The sequence below is a fragment of the Oratosquilla oratoria genome, chromosome 17 (assembly GCF_046742065.1).
Source record: "Oratosquilla oratoria isolate Oo_2021 chromosome 17, ASM4674206v1, whole genome shotgun sequence".
Taxonomy (NCBI): Eukaryota; Metazoa; Arthropoda; class Malacostraca; order Stomatopoda; family Squillidae; genus Oratosquilla; species Oratosquilla oratoria.
Window position 1 is genome coordinate 11,256,718 of NC_134793.1, and position 19,464 is coordinate 11,276,181.

The window sequence follows — 19,464 nt, forward strand, 5'->3', positions numbered from 1 at the left end:
TGCATTACTTGTAAAATATTAGAAAAACAATAATCAGATCAAATATACTTAATCATATGGAAAAAAATAATCTGCTAAGCATTGAACAATATGAATTTATTGAAGGGCATTCCATAACTACAATTACTTAAGGTGCTTGATATATGGACATTAACTCTAGAAAGTGGTAACAGTGTGGATGTGATGTATCTGGACTTTATGAAAACATTTGATGCAGTCTCCCACAACAGACTATTGACCAAACTAAAAATGTATGGAATAACTGGACAAATATACAGATGGCTTAAGACATTCTTACTTGGAAGAAAGTAAAGAGTTATTGTTAATGGAGAAGAATCTGAATGGCAAGAAGTGTTAAGTGGGATACCACAAGGAAGTGTTTTAAGGTCCTGTGCTTTTCATCATCTACATCAATGACTTGCCAGATGCCATAAAATCTGATGTTTATCTTTTTGCTGATGATACTAAACTTTTCAGAACTATATCAAGTCCAAATGACAATAACATATTCCAAAAAGACATAAAACACCTCTATAAATGGTCTGACAAGTGGCTGCTAAAACTACATCCAGGTAAATTTAAAATAATGTATTTAAGTGGGCAACAGACTGAAAACAATTATGATCACAGATATAGTACATATAACTGCTCAGATGGCATAATTCCATCAGAATTAAAATATACACAAGAAGAACAAGATCTAAAAGTATTAGTGGACAATGAATTAAAGTTTGAAGGCCATATACAATGCTAAGTCAACAAAGCCAATCAAACTCTGGGTGTGGTACTCCCCAAGGTAGGCGTAGCTCCCTCTTGGGGATCGGTGCCACCTGCGTAGAGCCGGTAGCCAGGGGTAGATGCTGCCGTTTGGCCCCCTGCATGGGCTCCTAATCTCAGTGAGACACACCACAACACCCTTCAAATCATACAAAACAAAGCCCTAAAAACAATTACAGGCTGCACAAATACAACACCTACAGACCATTTACACCATGAAACAAAAGTCCTCAAAGTCAAGGACCACCTCGACATGAGAGGCACACAAACACTTGCCGCAGCCACCACAAACACATTACACCCGCTACACTACATAGCAGAACACCCACACACACCAAGAAACATTAAAACAACACCCAAAGACCTTTATCACGCACAGATACTCTCTTCTCTTCCTCCACAACCACCAAATACCAGCCTCCAGAAACATATTCATAATCATATCACTCACCGCTCCATTAACACACTGAAAGACAACACACTGCTGCATGCCAGACCCCCTGATATCCACCCTTCTGAATCCTCTCTCGGGACTGCTCGGACAGACAGTCAAGGGAACGACAACAACAACAACAACAACAACTCTGGGTGTCAACACATGGATTTAAAAATGTTTCATTTGCTGTTTATAACTATGGTAAGACCCATCTTGGAATATGCCCAAGCAGCCTGGAGCCCTTGGAGGAAAAAAGATATTAGAGCTATAGAAAATGTCCAAAGAAGATCCACAAAGATGATTCCCGGTTTGAAGAACCTAACATATGAGGAAAGACTGAAAAAAATAGATTTACCATCATTAGTTTATAGAAGAGCTAAGAGAAATATGATAGAGGCATATAAGATGATGCATGGCAAATATGAATAAGAAGCAACACCACTTTTGATGACTAGGGAACAAGTAACAAGGGGACATGGTTACAAGCTGTACAAGAGGAGAGCCAAAAATATGTTGGGAAAGAAATATTTTACATATAGGATTATGGACGCCTGGAACAGCCTGCCTACCCATGTTGTACATGCTCCTACTAAAGCTTCCTTTGAATGTCGTCTGGACAAGTACTGGGACACACAAAATGTCAAGTTTAATTTTGAAGCAACTCTCAATGTCACCAGAAAAACGATCAACGAGGAACTGGATATAGGGGCCTAATGGTTTGCACCCAATAACAGCATAACCAATAGCGACAATTTTGCTTATTCACGCTTCTAGAAAGGTGGAAGTGGGCCTCGCCACTGCTGAAAAAAGTTGACGGTTCGGGGATGTGGTTCAACATTTCCTGGCAGCAATTCCTGCGATTTTCAAAGTCAATGAGCTTTAATTCTTGAACAATCATTATTTTGTATGGATGGAACGATAAATCGTAACGCAATATCCGCCTTAAAGATCGGTTAGACATGGCCAATGCAAGTGAATGCTTCCAGGCAGAGCGTCTTGGTGACTGTTTGACAGCTGTTTTAACTAAGGCCACATTTTCCGGTGTTCCTCAGTTTTTGGTCTTCCACTACCCCTAGATCTTCTTGTGGAACCAGTATCTTCCAATGCTTCAACCCAACGCCTGATTAGCTTGCCATCAGGGATGGGACCATGACGTGGAATGTTGAAGTGCAGGCGGAAGGCGCGCTGGGTGGCGACGACAGAACGGCCATTTTCGAGATACGTGCGTACTGCAAAGCTGCGATGTTCACCCAAGGCATGGCTGCTACTGAAAACGGCGGGGTTTGGTGGTCACAACGAGACCACACACATCTTACTATCACCACCACAGCCGTTTCGCGCGCCTTTCAAAACTCGGGCATTTGATTTGCCCCACCCTGTATTAATAAGTAAACACAGCAAAGTAATATAATTTTTTCATGACAAAAATCAATAACAAAAAACCTTGTTGAAAGGAAATATACTACCGAACGAAACAGCGAGCATAGCATCGAGACGCCATGTTGTCTGTCCAGTCCACATTGTGCACCGGCTATTCTCCAACTCCAGGTGACGTTAATAAGCGCTGTTACATAGGCAATAGGGCTTCCTTCAAGGTATGCAGCAACTCTATTTCCCACAGTCCGATCGAATAATTAATCAGGTCGTCAGCATCCGTGACGACGACAACGACCCGGATGATCTTTAGAATTATTGGTACCGCATTACTAAATACCGATTAAGTTACATAAGTTAGGTAGGTTAGAATAGACGAATTTGTCATAATTTCATTCTTCGATCTCGGCATCTATCAACACAAACATGGTGTATCATTCTCCCACCGCGACTTTTACTAACGAACGAAGTCGCGGCAGCTGAATGATTTGCCAAGTTTGTTTTGATAGATGCAGAGGTCGAAATGAAAGGATGATAAATTAGTATATTCTAACCTAACCTACCTTGCCTAAACTGCGTAACCTAACCTGTATTAACTAATTCGGTAACTGAAATTCTAAACATCATCCTGGTCGTCGTCGTCACGGATGTTGACGGCCTGAATATTATTGTACCTCGAGCAATTAACAGACGATAGCAGAACCCTGAATTCTCTCATAAAGTCCAAGGAAGCCCTATTGCTTTTGTAACAGCGCTTATTAACGTCACCTGGAGTTGGAGAACACCCGGACCACAACGTGAAAGCTATCATCTGATAGTGACTGGACTGGCATGGCGTCCGTACCGTATCCTAGCGGCTTCGTTCGTTAGTAAATTTGCTTGTAGATTTTTTTTTTTCCGCCAAGAAAATCTCATATTACGTTCATGTATTATAATTTACAAAGTTAATATTTAATTTTCTAATTCTATATCGCGTAGGTGTGCACAACTACAATAATACCATAAATCTGTTTTAGCAACTTTTATGTTATTAATTCCCGCCAAGAAAAACGTATATTATGTTGATGTATTATAATTTACAAAATTAATTTTCTATTGTTATATCGCTGAGGTGTGCACTTTAAAATTTTACCAAAGGTTCTCACATTTATGGGCTCCGTAAGATTAAAACGCGTACAGCTTCGATATTCTGTGAAGTACGAGCATCTCTCGGTCGTCCAGTCGGTTTCTTTATTACTAAGAGCAGATCCAGTCTCTTCAAAGTGTTCAATCCAAGTTTTTATCTCCTGTTTCGAGGGAACCCGACCATGACGTCCTAGGCTGAAAAAACGTCGAAACTCCCTTTGCGCCCCTTCCAAACTATCATTGTTTTTGTAAAACATTTTTATGGCGTAAGCACGATGTTCACCGTTCCACTGCTCCATGATTACTAGATGGAGTGTGTCTGTTTAGTGTTTACTGTTCAAGGCTCCTGTTCCGCAGTGCTGCCAACTGTACATGGCTGCCACTACGCATTTCAAAAGTTCCTGTTTTTCTGTGTCGCCCTCACCTTGTCTGTGTGTGCGTATATATATATATATACATATATATATATATATATATATGTATATGTATATACATATATATATATGTATATATATATATATATATATATATATATATATATATATATATATATGTATATATATATATATATATATGGGGTGGAAGGATGGGTAAAGTGGCCACTCTAAAGGTTTAATGAATTTTGTGAACGTTTTAACCAACAATATGATATAAAACATACCAATAGTAAATTCAACATCTGAAGTTTCAATGGCTATTGTATTTTTCATGTTTATATTTGTTTCGGTGTACATGTTACTTAAAAAAAACTATAAAGTGGCCACTTTGCCCATCTAGGTCGGGTAAAGTGGCCAGAGTGTGGCCACTTTACCCGCATAGGTTAATGAAAAACTCAGCCCCGCCACTGCCACCACTTCAGCCACAGCCCCGCCACTGGGTCCAGCCACTGCCACCTCTACAGCCAAAGCTCCGCCACTGGGTCCAGCCACAGCTCTGCCACTGAGCCCATCCACTGCCACCTCTTCAGCCAAAGCTCCGCCACTAGGTCCAGCCACTTCTTCCTCTTCTGTTGAAATTTGTTCATTTTCACAGTCTGCTTCGTCTTCAGCAACAATGAGATCATTGTTCTGAGGGTTCATCAGAATGTCAGACACTTCTGCAGCTACAACATCAACATCAGAAAACACACCAGGCTCCAAAGGGAAGGATTCCGCTCTTGCGAAACCCATTGAGAGCTGTAGCAGGAACAGCTGCGCGCAAAAATGCCTCTGCAAGAAGTCTACTAAATTGGAACTGTGTTATGGTCCTTCCAGGGTTGTTGCAGAGGAACTTCTCACAAGTTTGAATATAAACCTTGAAGGGAGCTATAAAAGACACATCTAGTGGTTGCAGCTTATGGCTACAGTGGGGAGGCAAACATACCACTGTTGTGTGATTTTCCCTGGCCTTTTCAATAAACACCATGTTCTTAGTGTGGCTGGCATGACCATCCAAAATTAGAAGAGCTGGATCTTCTGCTGAAGGCTTGGCATATTTCAAAAAATGGTCAAACCATTGCAAAAATATATCTGTTTTCATCCAGCCACTGGGATTGCAGGCAAACTCACAACCAGGGGGAGCTCCATCTGTAAGCTCTGCCTTCATTTTTTTCTTGGGAATATAACAAATGGAGGAATAAAAGTGCCCCCAGCAGACATGTAGACTGCAAATGTCGAGAGTAAGCCTTTCTCTGCAGAAGTTATTGCCCCAACCTACCTTCTTCCTTTCAAAGAGAATACTTTGGAGTTATGAGTTTGAACAGTCAGAAGGCCGTTCTCATCGACATTGTACATCCTATGAGGAGGATGGAAGTGGTTGTCTTGCACTGTTTTAAGAATGTTAAAAAAAAATTACATAATGTTTATTAAAACCTTGTGATGTTGCCATGGTAGTAGCTTCTGGTTTTCTCAGAGTTAGGTTAGGATGCCTCTTTCTAAACGAAGCTACCCAATCCTTGCCTGCCATCTCTCTGTTAATTGGGTGAGGAATATTTTTTTTCTAGAGAACACGCCAAGTAGCGTAAATCATTGAAGGAAATACCAGAGAATCGTCGTTCCATGTCAAATAAATGCTAACAAAATTCCATTTCCTGTTGGTCAGTACACATTTTTCTTTATTTACCTAGAATTTTCTTATCTTCAATTGCATCATGATTTTTCTTCAGAACTCTCTTTTTGAGGGTGTTTCTTGAAACATTGAACTGTTTTGCTGCATAGCATATGGCATCTTGTCTCTTCTTACAGCTTCTATAGCATGTTGCATCGCCTCCACATCCCAGGACTGTTGTATTGATTTTCTGACGTATTTGTAGGGCATTTTGGTGTCCTGCAACAATGGAAAATGGGTGTAATTCGATTTTGCACTGTAAAAATATTATTAGGTCTATAGGCTTAATTTAACTCACATTCAACTGTAAGTATATGTATTTTCAAATGATTAGAAACATGAAATCACATTTACATAAATGCTATTTCACTGTTACATAGTATAATGTTGTAATATCAGTTGCTAAAAATGAGTTGAGTAACATTTTATTATGTGTTGTAAATAAAAAAATGTTGTCGGGCAAAGTGGCCATCTGGCAGTCTGTGTTGTGGCCACTTTGCCCGGAATGACGCTATTACGAAAACTCTGGTCCACTCACACCTACACCAAGATCTAAGAATATAAGGTCTAACCACTTCCGACCGAATTTCGAGGGAGTTGGCGCAGCGGGCCCGTGAACGTCACCTGGCTGTTCAAAGTGGGGTTAGCGGGTCCTATAGCTGTCAGTTGAAGCTGGTCCGTCGTTCGAAAATGACGTCGCCTTCGCTCGCATCGCTCCACGCAATTAGTTATATTCTGACAAATATTATATAAAATATATATATAAATATATATAAAATATTATAGTTCCTGTCTATATATATGAATATATAATATATATGATATATAATATATATAATATATAAAATATTATAGTTCCTGTCTTCCTTGGCGTTTCACAGTTTTCTTTAGTGTATCACAAAGAGAAAATGGACTCAGCCAAATGACGTCAGAAGCTGCGCAGAAGAATGTAAACGGTCTGACCTGTATATTTAGACCTTGACCTACACAACTTAGCATTTTCAAACCATCGAACAGCACAAGAGCAAATAATTATAACACTACTTATTATTTAGCTATAATCAACAATTTGTACCATGCATACATATGGATATACCAAGGCTTTTTCCCCCTTTCAAAGAAGGTAGCCGAAAAGAAAAAGGCATAAAATTATTCCCACCCATTCCATCCCTAAATACACTCCCCTCCACCCTCCCTCTTATCTTAGCACCTCCTGGATGACGGGTTATCCCTGCACCTTGTCCACTGCCCTGGGTTAGAGGCAGTGTCGCAAGTCACAGCACATCAACAGTGCCTCTGACCCAGGGCAGTGGTGCCAAGATAAGAGGGAGGGTGGAGGGGAGTGGAGTGTATTTACGGATGGAATAGGTGGGAATGATTTTATGCCTTTTTCTTTTTGGCTACCTCCCTTGAAAGGGGGAACAAGCCTTGGTATGTATGTATGGTACCACTTACCTAAAATCAGACATCCGAAAAACGTAAACATACGTAAACAATCCTTTGTAATACTGACAGCATCAGCTGCGACTGTTTCGCACGGCTCTATGCAGTGGAGAAAAATGAAATGGCCAGTTTTCCCGCACTGGCCACTTTACCCACCTTTCCCTTGTGTGTGTGTGTATATATATATATATATATACACACACACACATACTGTATATTCTTATGTCGGCCATTCATAAGTTTGCACGCCCATCATTGACAGTGTTAAGAATGGTAGAGAATATAGAGCCTACGCGTCACTAACTCTCAGTGTGGGTTGAGAAGAAATGAAGATGCATAATAATACTGGTAGTATCATGTAAAAGAGGGTGAAGTGAAACAAGGTGAAAGGCCAACAGAAGAGCACTTGGGAGGTTTTTGACATAACTTGGAAAAGAATAAAAAGATGTTTTAGAAGGAAGTGAAAAGTATTAAGAGGAAAGGTGTAAAGGGTGGCAAACAGATTAAAATTATTTTATTATTTTTTTCACTGATGGCCAGTATATTCATACCTGCTTCATAATGTTTATTTTTTTCTGCCTTGGATATATTTAATCAAATCAATGTACAAAATGACAATATTATGAGGGTGAACTAAAAAAACAAAGAAAAACACTAGCAAAATTATATTTTATCCTTAGCATCATAACTATACAACCATGTTCTCTTTTAACATGAAACTCTCATTCATCCTTAACAAAGGTAAGTACATATGATTAGATATGATAAATTGGATAACAGGAGATAGGATCCAACAAGCATTGCTCCTGTCCCATATACTACAATTAGGTACAATTCAATAAATGAAAATTTATTCTGACAGTCATTCACTTATTGTTATTTGGGAGTCTTGTACCATAACCTGTGGACCCAAGGTAGCCAACAACAGTCCTCAAACCACTCCATAGATCTTACAAAGGATTACAAAGGTGGATAGAAGGTAAGTTGTTCTATTGTTTGTACTGTGCATGAGGCTACTTCTGTCTCTAATCTTGACAAGCAGTTGCTGGCTCCTTGTTTCTTGAGGAATAAAAAGAGCTACACTGCCAGGTGGAGGCTTTGGAGACAAGCAGAGGGGAGATGGTCCTCACAGGTATCTGTCCAAAAAGACCATGTGCAAGTTCCTGTCATCAATGTTTATTCAGTTAGTCCCACTAAATAAGGACTCATTCACACTCTACCATTGTCACCTGGTTCTTGTTTAATATACACTCTACCAGTGTCATCTGGTGCTTGTTTAACTCTACCACTGTCATCTGGTTCTTGTTTAATATAAAAATTGGTGTCCATGGGTTCATTCCTATTGTGCAAAATGCCCTCTTCATTAGTTTCAACATGTATGTGTTCCTGGGAAATATCAATCTTTACATCAGTATCATCCTCAATTTTGATCAATTTCTTCCTATCACTGGCACTGTGCTCCTCAGTATCACTCATGGCATGTTTTCCTCTTATTGAGTCTTCAGGATCCTCAGCCACATCGACATACACTTGTGGTTCACAGTCACCCAAACCAATGACACCATCTGCTCCTGCTCTGCTGACCCCTGCCTCATCCTGTAATACAAATACAATATGTTAGAAATATGAAGCAAATGTACACTGCATGCCAGAATTATATGCAAATAGATTTTTATGTCCTAACTCCGATAGTTTTTAATAAAAATTAGTGAAATTTGGCATGTTATATGGCAACACTAACACATGCGATGATCTAAAATTTTAAGCTAATCTGCGCAATAGTAATTAAATGGCAGCCATTTTGGTGACTTGCAGCTTGTTTAAGCGTGCCAACTTTATATGCAAATCATTGTTAAAGTGTCAAATATGGTGAAGTGGTGACGGAAAATTAAAACATTGATTATTTTAGGAATATGTAATCTGAGAACAACAATAATACAGAGCAAACATGTTCAATATGGTTTCATAGTACAATCAATATTGTATGTAATTGACATTTTTATTAACAAGAGAAAAAAAACTTTGGTCCATTGAAGATGTCAAACTTTCGATTTCATCTGATGAAATTTCCTTGGCAGCAGTCATAACGGCATTCCAGAGGTCATCCTTGGAGGTGTACTGCCTTCCTCCAGAGTAAATCTTCCTTTTCAAGATGCTCCACAGATTTTCGATGGGATTTAAATCTGGAGAACAGGCTGGCCATTGCATTATTTTCCCATGTCTGGCAAAAATACTCTCCAAATATTCAGTGGTAATGCTTGTGGCATGAGACGGTGCATTATCATGCATGAATACCATCTTTTTCCAGAATGACAAATTCTTCTTCTTGTGCCAGGGTTCAAGGTGTTCCTTAATGAAGTCAATATAGAGTTTGTTGGTCATTTTCACTCCATCTGTGACTCTAGGGTTGCCAACTCTGTTAAGCTACAATAAAGGACATAAAAACTTTTTTGATATTTATTTAAGTGGCTATAGATCATAATAGATGCCAATATTAAATGCAGTTCAAAAGTACATTTCTCTTACCTAAATGAAAATATAAAAACAAGAATGAGAAGACATTTATTTTACCTTGATCAAAGGATTCTAATCTTTAAAACTATATTTGCCCTGGCTTTTTGCTGCCTTCAGAAAATTTGTACAAATTCCAAACAACTATCTTTTATGTTAAAATGTATGAGAAGCTCATTCTTAATTCAACAGAGCATCAGTTCCTATCGTATTGCCATTTAAATAACATTAAACTAAAAAGTCTCACAATAAGATGATGTTCCAGGAATTTATACAGTAGTACAAAAGAAACTATTTTGAAAACATTGATACATTTAAAGTCCATAGATTTAAAAATAAAATATCACTTTCTGGTTGTTGTTTTTGAGCTTATGAAGAGTCCAGAGCTTTTGATATTGTTGAAGTGTCTTTGAATTAATACTACTTCATCAAAAAGTTCATCCATCTTTATGCTTTTCTTCTAGCTTTTAATGGTCTACTACTTCTACAAATTTCTGAAACTTTGGGAAATGAATGGCCTAAGAAGGGTTTGATAATTTGCCAAATGTTGAATTTCATCGAAATGTATTCTGTTTTTCCAAATATCTGTTAATAACATGAAATATTGGCACTACTATTACAAGTTTTCTCATAGATTTCACTATTCTTTCAATTTTGTGAAAGGTCTCATCATTACATTGTTGTATAATACACCATATTTGTTTTGGTTCTTAACAAGTTCAGTTGATAGGCGGAAGTATTGCCTTTCCAAATGTCCAATGGCATTCTGTTTTTCCAAATATCTGTTAATAACATGAAATATTGGCACTACTATTACAAGTTTTCTCATAGATTTCACTATTCTTCTGGTGTTTATAACAAATTACGGCTCAATTTTGTGAAAGGTCTCATCATTACATTGTTGTATAATACACCATATTTGTTTTGGTTCTTAACAAGTTCAGTTGATAGGCGGAAGTATTGCCTTTCCAAATGTCCAATGGCACCTCCTTTCTTTCTCTAATGTTTTTCTTTTCTTTTTTCTTGGTAGTGGTATATTTAGTAACAAGTTTACTATTTTCTGGTTTTCCCAAAATGAGTGCCTTTTTTTAACGGAAAATTGAGTTATACATAAAATGAGTCTAATTTAACACCCTGGTCTGCAGTCTGTTGCTCTCTGCATTTGGTATTGTGCAGAATGCAGAGTTGACAGAGTCTGCACTCTTACAAGAAGTAAACGCTTTTGCAACCATCACATTTTGAGAGCAGAAAATTGAACTACCATCAAACGATTTCAAAATAAAGGACAAATAGTGTCATTGCAAATTTCAATAAAGGACACGGACAAATAGAGCTGAATAAAGGACTGTCCTTTGAAATAAAGGACAGTTGGCAACCCTACCTTTAATGGAGGGCGAACCTCTGGCTTTCCACATTTTGCAACCGTCCTCAGGATACGGCATCGAGTTGATTTGGGCACATCAGGAACGCCAGCGTTTTCAAAAACTTTTTTGCTAGTTTCAAGAGGGTTACAGTGGACTTCTCTCTCGATCCTACTCATGGCTCGACGCGACACAAGTGCTTTCTTATGAATTTTTCCTTTGTCAGAACGTCCGTTGCAAAGCTCAGGGTTAGTAACAAATTTTTTAATTGTACGATGATCACGGTCCAATTCTTTGGCTATTTCTAAGGTATATATCTTATTATGAATACTTTGGACAATTTTAGACTTCTCAGCTTGTCTCAAAGCACCTTTACGTCCCATCTTGCATATAAAGTTGGCACGCTTAAACAGGCTGCAAGTCACCAAAATGGCTGCCGTTTGATTACTATTGCGCAGATTAGCTTAAAATTGCAGTGTAAATTTGCAGTGGAAATGTGATGCGCCAGTATGCAGATGAACATTAGCGATGACAATATACTAACAGCATTCCACTTGGAAAGGAAGAATAAAAATGAAACTGCAACACAGACAAAACCATGTTAATTACTTGTTGGTTTTGAAAGTCTAAGACAAGACCTGTCTCCTGCCCAGAGAACTGAACTGAGGCATCTGGTGGAGCAGGCCAAAGAACGGGAAACCAATGATACATCAGAAAATTTTCTATAGAGAGTACGAGGATCTCCAGGACACATGTGGATTAGAAATAAATAAATAAACAGGAGAACACCAAACCTAACAAGATTATTGAATATCAGACATAGGATAACTCATGTGCACAAACTCTTACAGATGTCGACTCATTGATAAACAAAATGGAAGAACTGAAGCTAAGAATAACAAATGCCCTTAGAAAACCAGACATAATAGCAATAGTAAAAGTGAAACCTATGATGACAAGACTTAAATTGGTTAAAGCTGAAATCCAAATACAAGGGTATGAATTGCTAACCCAAGACCTTGCACATGGAACGGGTAGAGGGGTCATAATGGATGTAAAAAATGATATCTATGCAAAGGACATATAATACTTTTCCATGATTCACTATGGGCCACTAAATAATTGATGGTGAATGTTCAGTTGTGCACCTGGACTCGCTATGGCAATAGAAAATTAATCATTAATTTTGTAAATTATAATGTATGAACGTAATTTGCAATTTTCTTGGCGGAAAAAAAAAGTTGCTAAAACAGATTTTTTAGCTAACGATGTCGCGCCGGACGAATGGTACGCTTTGTTTATGATAAAAGCCGACGTCGAAGAAATGAAAGGTTGATAAATTCCTTTAACCTAACCTAACGTGTAATTAGTAAATCAGTAACTGCAATTTAAAGTCATCCAGATCGTCGTCGTCTTTACGGATGTTGGCGGCCTGTTCAATCACTCTCTGATTGCGGGGTATATAGGTTTTTCATAGCTTGAAGGGATGCATTGTTTCAACTCCTTAGCATTCCTTCAAGAATATAAATTTCGTGAAGTATTGGCAGATGTAGCAAGGGTGCACCAGGGCCCAACTGGACCGGGCAGACACTTCACAAACGACAAGATGGCATCCCGGTCCTATGCTAACGACTTCGTTCGTTAGTATATATGCTTGTAGCAAGGTATTTTTTATTTTTATTTCCGCCAAGAAAATCGCACATTGCGTTCATGTATTATAATTTACAAAATTGATATTTAATTTTCTATTGCTATATCGCGTCCATGTGCACAACTGAACAAAAACCCAGAGAGTCTGATGCATATGTTTAGAGGACTAGCAAATACTGAGTATTCTCACATTCTTCAGCAGCTTCGGCACGAATTTCGCCGCCACTCTCTTCATGGCCAAATCTTCGGTCACAATGGAATGTGCCGAAAAAGTGCTGATGCCCACCTCTTCCGCAATTTCTCGGATAGTCACACGACGGTCCCGCATCACCACAGCGTTCACTTTGGCAATGACCTGGTCATTTCGGCATGTTGATGGCCGACCGGAGCGTGGCTCGCTCTCCACCGTTGTGCGGCCGTCTTTAAACCGGTTGTACCACTCCTTAATCTGTGTGATGCCCATAGCATCGTCACCGAAAGCCGTCTGAATCTTCCGAATGGTTTCCACCTGGCTGTCGCCCAGTTTCTGGCAAAATTTGATGCAGTAGCGCTGCTCCAGTCGTTCCGTCATTTTCCTTGCAATGAAAAACCGCCGAGAGCACTACACACTACCTCACGCAAATGCTGCTTGCCAGCAACTGACGCTATCGACAGGCAGGAAAAAAATCACGCATGCGCACGAAGGTTCAAGGTTGTCTCTTGCAAGCGCGCTTGATTCAAATCCATCAGATTTTTGAAAAAATAAAAAAATAAATAAATAATAATAATAATAAATAGATAAATCAAAATAATCAATAGAATAAGTAAACAAATAAATAGAATAAAAAATAAAGTCGGATACTTTTCTAACAGACCTCGTCTGCATATTTTTTATGTCGGCCCTTCCTAAGTTTGCACGCCCGTCGTTTACATCTTTGTCAGTGTTTAGACTCAGGAGTATAGAGCCTACGTGTCACAAACTCTCCCTTCTCTGCTATTACCTTTCTCGGCTTGAGCCCAGTCGTGGGTTAAAGTTTCATCTAAATCAAATGTACGTGATCCATCAACGAAAGAAGGGTGTCGATTGTAGACCTCTCTGCTTTGCATAAACTAAAGTGTTCGTGTATTATGTTTGTTGAATACAGTAGATCTTGAAAGGCTGTAACTCTCAGGAATTCGTGTACTCAGTGAAGTGTCTCTTTTCATAAATCTCTTCTTCTTCATTTGAAAATACTCTGCGACATGCATAGTTTGGATGTAGTTTGGCAGTTTCACCTTCAGGCGCATTTTTGCCCTTTGCACATATCTATGCAATGTGTTCCGTTCTACATTATGCATCTCAGCAGCTTTTCTGATGCTTGATTCACTCATGACAATGGCTACATGCAGCTTGTTCCATTGTTTCAGCAGAATATTTTGCTATTGTGGTTTTCCCTTTTCTATTCCGAACCATGTGGACCTAAAATATGGGAAAATGATCATATAAACTTAGTAAACTGTAGTTATGATGTATCATAGCTGGTAGCAAGAAATAGAAATGACTATGCATGTGCTAATTTATAAATCAGCTACAAATTACTATGTATTAATAAACAGCTATGGTCCATGAAATATAATATATAAATGGTACTGTTACTAGTGCGTAAAATAAGAACTAATATGATGAACTTTTTTCCTATGGGTCATTGTAGCTGTCCCACATGAGTCTCACTAATTACCGACTAAACCCGAACAAGGACGATTTTTACTCAAATGCACAATTTTATATAAAAATTAGCATATGGTTGCATTAGTTGACCTATTTTCTTAAAAATGTGTGATTTTCATGTAATTTGATCAAAGAGAAGTTACTTTTTAGCCATTCCAAAATTACTGACCACAGCTACGAATACAGTCCGTCTCACTAATTACCGACCAAAAGCGACCAAACTCGAACAAGGATGGTTTTTCCTCAAATGTACAATTTTATATAAAAATTAGCATATGGTTGCATTATTTGACATATTTTCTTTAAAATGTGTGATTTTCATGGCATTTGATCAAAGAGAAGTTACGTTTTTAGCCTCTGCAAAATTACCGACCACAGCTATGAATACCGTCCAGCCCGCCATTTACGATCACTTGTGGTATGGATCAAACTATACTCTATTAAGTTTCTTACTAGTATGTTATTAATGTAATAGATTACATATAGTTGAATTATTTAAACTATTTTCTTTAAAATGTATGATTTTCATGTATTTGATCTAAGAGAACTTATTTTTTAGCCTCTGCAAAATGACCGACCATAGCTGAAATGCACAATTTTATATAGAAAATTAGTTTATGGTTGCATTATTTGACATTTTTCTTTAAAATGTGTGATTTTCCTGTAATTTGATCAAAAAGAAGTTACATTTTTAGCCTCTGCAAAATTACCGACCACAACTACGAATACCGTCCAGATCTATGATCACTGGTGGTATGGAGCAAACTACACTCTATTAAGTTTCTTACTATTGTGTTATTAGTGTAACCATAATTGATTGCATATAGTTGAATTATTTTAATTATTTTCTTTAAAATGTGTGATCAAATGTGATCAAAGAGAAATTATGTTTTTAGCTTCTGCAAAATGACCGACCACAGCTACGAATACTGTACCGTAAAAAAGATAGCATATGGTTGCATTATTTGAACTATTTTCTTTAAAATGTGTGATTTTCATGTAATTTGATCAAAGAGAAGTTACGTTTTTAGCCTCTGCAAAATTACTGACCACAGCTACGAATTTACTGACCAAGGACTGTTTTTGCTCAAATGCACAATTTTATGTAAAAAAAAGATAGCATATGGTTGCATTATTTGAACTTTTCTATTAGATATGTGATTTTCATGTAATTTGATCAAAGAGAATAGTTCAAATAATGCAACTATATGATTTTTTACGGTATTCGTAGCTGTAGAAGCTAAAAACATAATTTCTCTTTGGTCAAATTACATGAAACTCACATTTTTAAAGAAAATAGTTTAAATAATTCAAATATATGCAATCTATTACTCTAATAACACAATAATAGGTAACTTGATAGAGTGTAGTTTGATCCATACCACCAGTGATCATAGATGGCTGGCTGGACGGTATTCGTAGCTGTGTGTCGGTAATATTGCAGAGGCTAAAAATGCAACTTCTCTTCGATCAAATGACATGACAGTCACACATTTTAAAGAAAATATGTCAATGCAACCATATGCTAATTTTTATATAAAATTGTGCACTTGACGAAAAACCGTCCTTATTGGGGTTTGGTCACTTTTGGTCGGTAATTAGTGAGACGGATGGTATCCGTAGCTGTGGTCGGTAAGCTAATTTTGTAGAGGCTAAAAAGTAACTTCTCTTTGATCAAATTACATGAAAATCATACATTTTAAAGAAAATTGATCAACTAATGCAACCACATGCTAATCTTTTATATAGAATTGTGCATTTGAGGAAAAACCGTCCTTGTTTGGGTTTGATCGGTAATTAGTGAGACTGGCCCACAGTGCCCCAAGCGCACTTATTCACGTAAATGAAACTTTTGTCAACAATCATGGAAGCACATGGCTATACAAGGATTTCATATTGTAAACACAGAATTGTTGTATATAGCCAACAGACACATCTTCAAGATGCTGAATACACGTGACATAGAGACACTTCCATACCTACAGCCAAAAAAGAAAAAAAAAAAAAAAAAAAAAATTGTCTGCAGAATCATGACATCCATCTATAACGTCAGAAGAGTTACTGGGAGATTTGTTTCCTGATAGGAATTACCATATACAAAGTTGCCAGATACCTGTAGAATCAGTGTTGTCCCACTGTGCCCCATCTTCTCCTACAGGTCTTCCACAGTGGAAAAAAAAAAATAGTAGTGTTTAGGATATTCACTTCCTGGTGCCATTTGCAGCCTCATCTAACATGTTCACATTTTTAGGTTCATAACAAGAGGAACTTTTCCACCAACCCTTACAGTGTAGGGAATCTTGAGGGCTGCAACGCCTATTTTCGTACCAGTTTCATAAATATTTTTGGCAGCATCCTTATTTTTGCGTGTGTCCACCACAAGCTTTCGTATTGCTACCCTCTCCAGATAACATCATAGTAATATTTCAATTTTGCTTATATCCTTCACCTATGTAATGAGTACAATTGATCTTGGATACCTAAGGGTTTCTATGAATTCTATGAATTTTGTCATCATCTCTTCATATATACAGTGAAAAACCACTATAAATATTCTTCAGCGGTCCATATGTCTTCTACAGTTCTGCTTCTGGGTAGGCAAGATACACATGGGCCCTGATGTGCTCACAGTTCTAGTTATCATCTCACATGATTGACTCATTAATCTCAAATCCTTTGCCTGCATTGCTTTTCATCTCACCCCTGTCTATCAACTTCACAATTTCCCTTACTATTGCTGGTGCATTAGGTTGGGCAATGATGGGTTGGGAACAGGGTATAGCAGCCACTGCTGCATTACTGCAAAAGGTTTGAAGTTTTCCATTGTTTTGTTGTGGAGCAATGTGCACTAACAATGACAGGGAAGGTAAGGTGTGTACACACATTAAGTGTGTTGCCAATTACAGTGACACTACCCATGTCATAATCAATTAGCATGTGAATTAGTGATTGCTAATCACCCAGATGCAATAGTGGTGTTTCAGAAGCCACAATAGCTGAAATACAACAGCTGGAGTTGTCTCTACAAAAGACAGCCCTTAATGGAGGAGATGACGGGGACAGCTACAGAATTCATGGCTAGGGCAAGTTGATTGAACATGTCAAGAGTTGTTTGGAATGGGAAAGATGGCTGAATGGGAGCTTGCTCAGAGGGACTGGAGACTAGCACCAGCAAGGCAGTGTGCTCCCTGTTGTATGCCCCCAATTCATGATGCTGTTTACACTGCATGACTATGTTTTGGTAGAAAATAGGCCAGTCAATATTTAGTTTAATATATTGAATTATAATAGGTTCTCAGGTATTGGCAGAGAATTCTTTCAACATAAGCTCCCAGGTTTAAGTTGAAGACAATGCATCATGAGGTGGAGACACATTTGGTTTTCCTTCAGCCCATTCCAAGATCAAAGGCCAAGAGATTTCAAAACAGGATTCACAAAAGGTATAAACCTCAACCCCATGAACTGATGGAGAGGGTTAGGAGAGGTACAGAGAGTAACTGAAGAAGAGCAGAGTGGGTTAAGAAATAACTAAGATGCATAATAATACTGGTAGTATCATGTAAAAAGAGGGCGAAGTGAAACAAGGTAAAAGGCCAAACATAGGTGTTTGACACAACTAGGAAAAGAATAGATGTCTTAGAAGGAAGTGAAAGGTGTTTGGAAAGGGTAAAGGGTGGCAAACAGATTAATGTGATTTTATTTTTTTCACTGATGGGCAGTGATTTCTTTATAGATCTTTTATATACGTCTTTTTTTCTGCCTTGGATACATTTAATAAAATAAATCAATGTACAAAATGACAATATTATGAGGGTGAATTAAAATAAAAAACACTAGCAAAATTATATTTTATCCTTAGCATCATAACTATACAACCATGTTCTCTTTTAACATGAAACTCTCATTCATCCTTAACAAAGGTAAGTACATATGATTAGATATGATAAATTGGACAACAGGAGATACGACCCAACAAGCATCGCTCCTTTCCTGTATACTACAACTAGGTACAATTCAATAAATGAGATTTATTCTGACAGTCATTCACTCACTGTTACTTGGGAGTCCTTTACCATAACCCAAGGTAGCCAACAACAGTCCTCAAGCCACTCCATAGATCTTACAAAGGATTACAAAGGTGGATAGAAGGTAGGTTGTTCTATTGTTTGTACTGTGCATGAGGCTACTTCTGTCTCTAGTCTTGACAAGCAGTTGCTGGCTCCTTGTTTCTTGAGAAATAAAAAGAGCTACACTGCCAGGTGGAGGCTTTGGAGACAAGCAGAGGGGAGATGGTCCTCACAGGTATCTGTCCAAAAAGACCATGTGCAAGTACCTGTCATCAATGTTTATTCAGTTAGTCCCACTAAATAAGGACTCACACTGTACCACTGTCACCTGGTTCTTGTTTAATATACAATCTACCACTGTCATCTGGTTCTTGTTTAACTCTACCACTGTCATCTGGTTCTTGTTTAACTCTACCACTGTCATCTGGTTCTTGTTTAACTCTACCACTGTCATCTGGTTCTTGTTTAACTCTACCACTGTCATCTGGTTCTTGTTTAACTCTACCACTGTCATCTGGTTCTTGTTTAATATAAAAATTGGTGTCCATGGGTTCATTCCTGTTGGGCAGAATGAACTCTTCATTAGTTTCAACATATATGTGTTCCTTGGAAATATCAATCTTTACATCAGTATCATCCTCAATTTTGATATATTTCCTCCTATCACTGGCACTGTGCTCCTCAGTATCACTCATGGCATGTTTTCCTCTTATTGAGTCTTCAGGATCCTCAGCCACATCGACATACACTTGTGGTTCACAGTCACCCAAACCAATGACACCATCTGCTCCTGCTCTGCTGACCCCTGCCTCATCCTGTAATACAAATACAATAAGTTTAAAACATGAAGCAAATGTATATGGTGTTGGCAAATTATTGGGCTACTAAGTAGTAAACAATCCACTGATGGCTGGTAATGAGTGATATGCTTATTGTCAACACCTGATT

General features: G+C 38.0%; 2 protein-coding genes across 6 annotated transcripts in view; both read right to left on the minus strand.

Moving 5' to 3' along the window:
* Window positions 1–7,879: 7,879 nt before the first annotated feature.
* Window positions 7,880–13,411, minus strand: LOC143034408 (protein GVQW3-like). Of its 2 annotated transcripts, none has more exons than XM_076200413.1 (2): window positions 11,133–12,226; window positions 7,880–8,836 (listed from the first exon to the last, which is right to left on the minus strand). In XM_076200413.1, exons 1-2 carry the CDS (start codon window positions 11,493–11,495, stop codon window positions 8,450–8,452), a joined length of 750 nt encoding a protein of 249 aa, XP_076056528.1. In that variant the 5' UTR covers window positions 11,496–12,226; the 3' UTR covers window positions 7,880–8,449. The 2 variants fall into 2 exon arrangements, with proteins under 2 accessions (XP_076056528.1, XP_076056526.1); XM_076200411.1 differs by lacking the exon at window positions 11,133–12,226 and adding an exon at window positions 12,953–13,411 and having other exon boundaries at window positions 7,882–8,836.
* Window positions 13,412–16,970: 3,559 nt separating this feature from the next.
* LOC143034409 (uncharacterized) overlaps window positions 16,971–19,464 on the minus strand; it is a 34,851-nt gene continuing 32,357 nt past the window's right edge. For 2 of the 4 annotated variants that reach the window (XM_076200414.1, XM_076200416.1), the window contains exon 2: window positions 16,971–19,331. In XM_076200414.1, coding sequence (XP_076056529.1) covers window positions 18,825–19,331 — 507 coding nt within the window. In that variant the 3' untranslated portion in view covers window positions 16,971–18,824. The remainder of the gene's footprint in view (window positions 19,332–19,464) is intronic. The other 2 variants (XM_076200415.1, XM_076200417.1) reach the window with 1 other exon arrangement.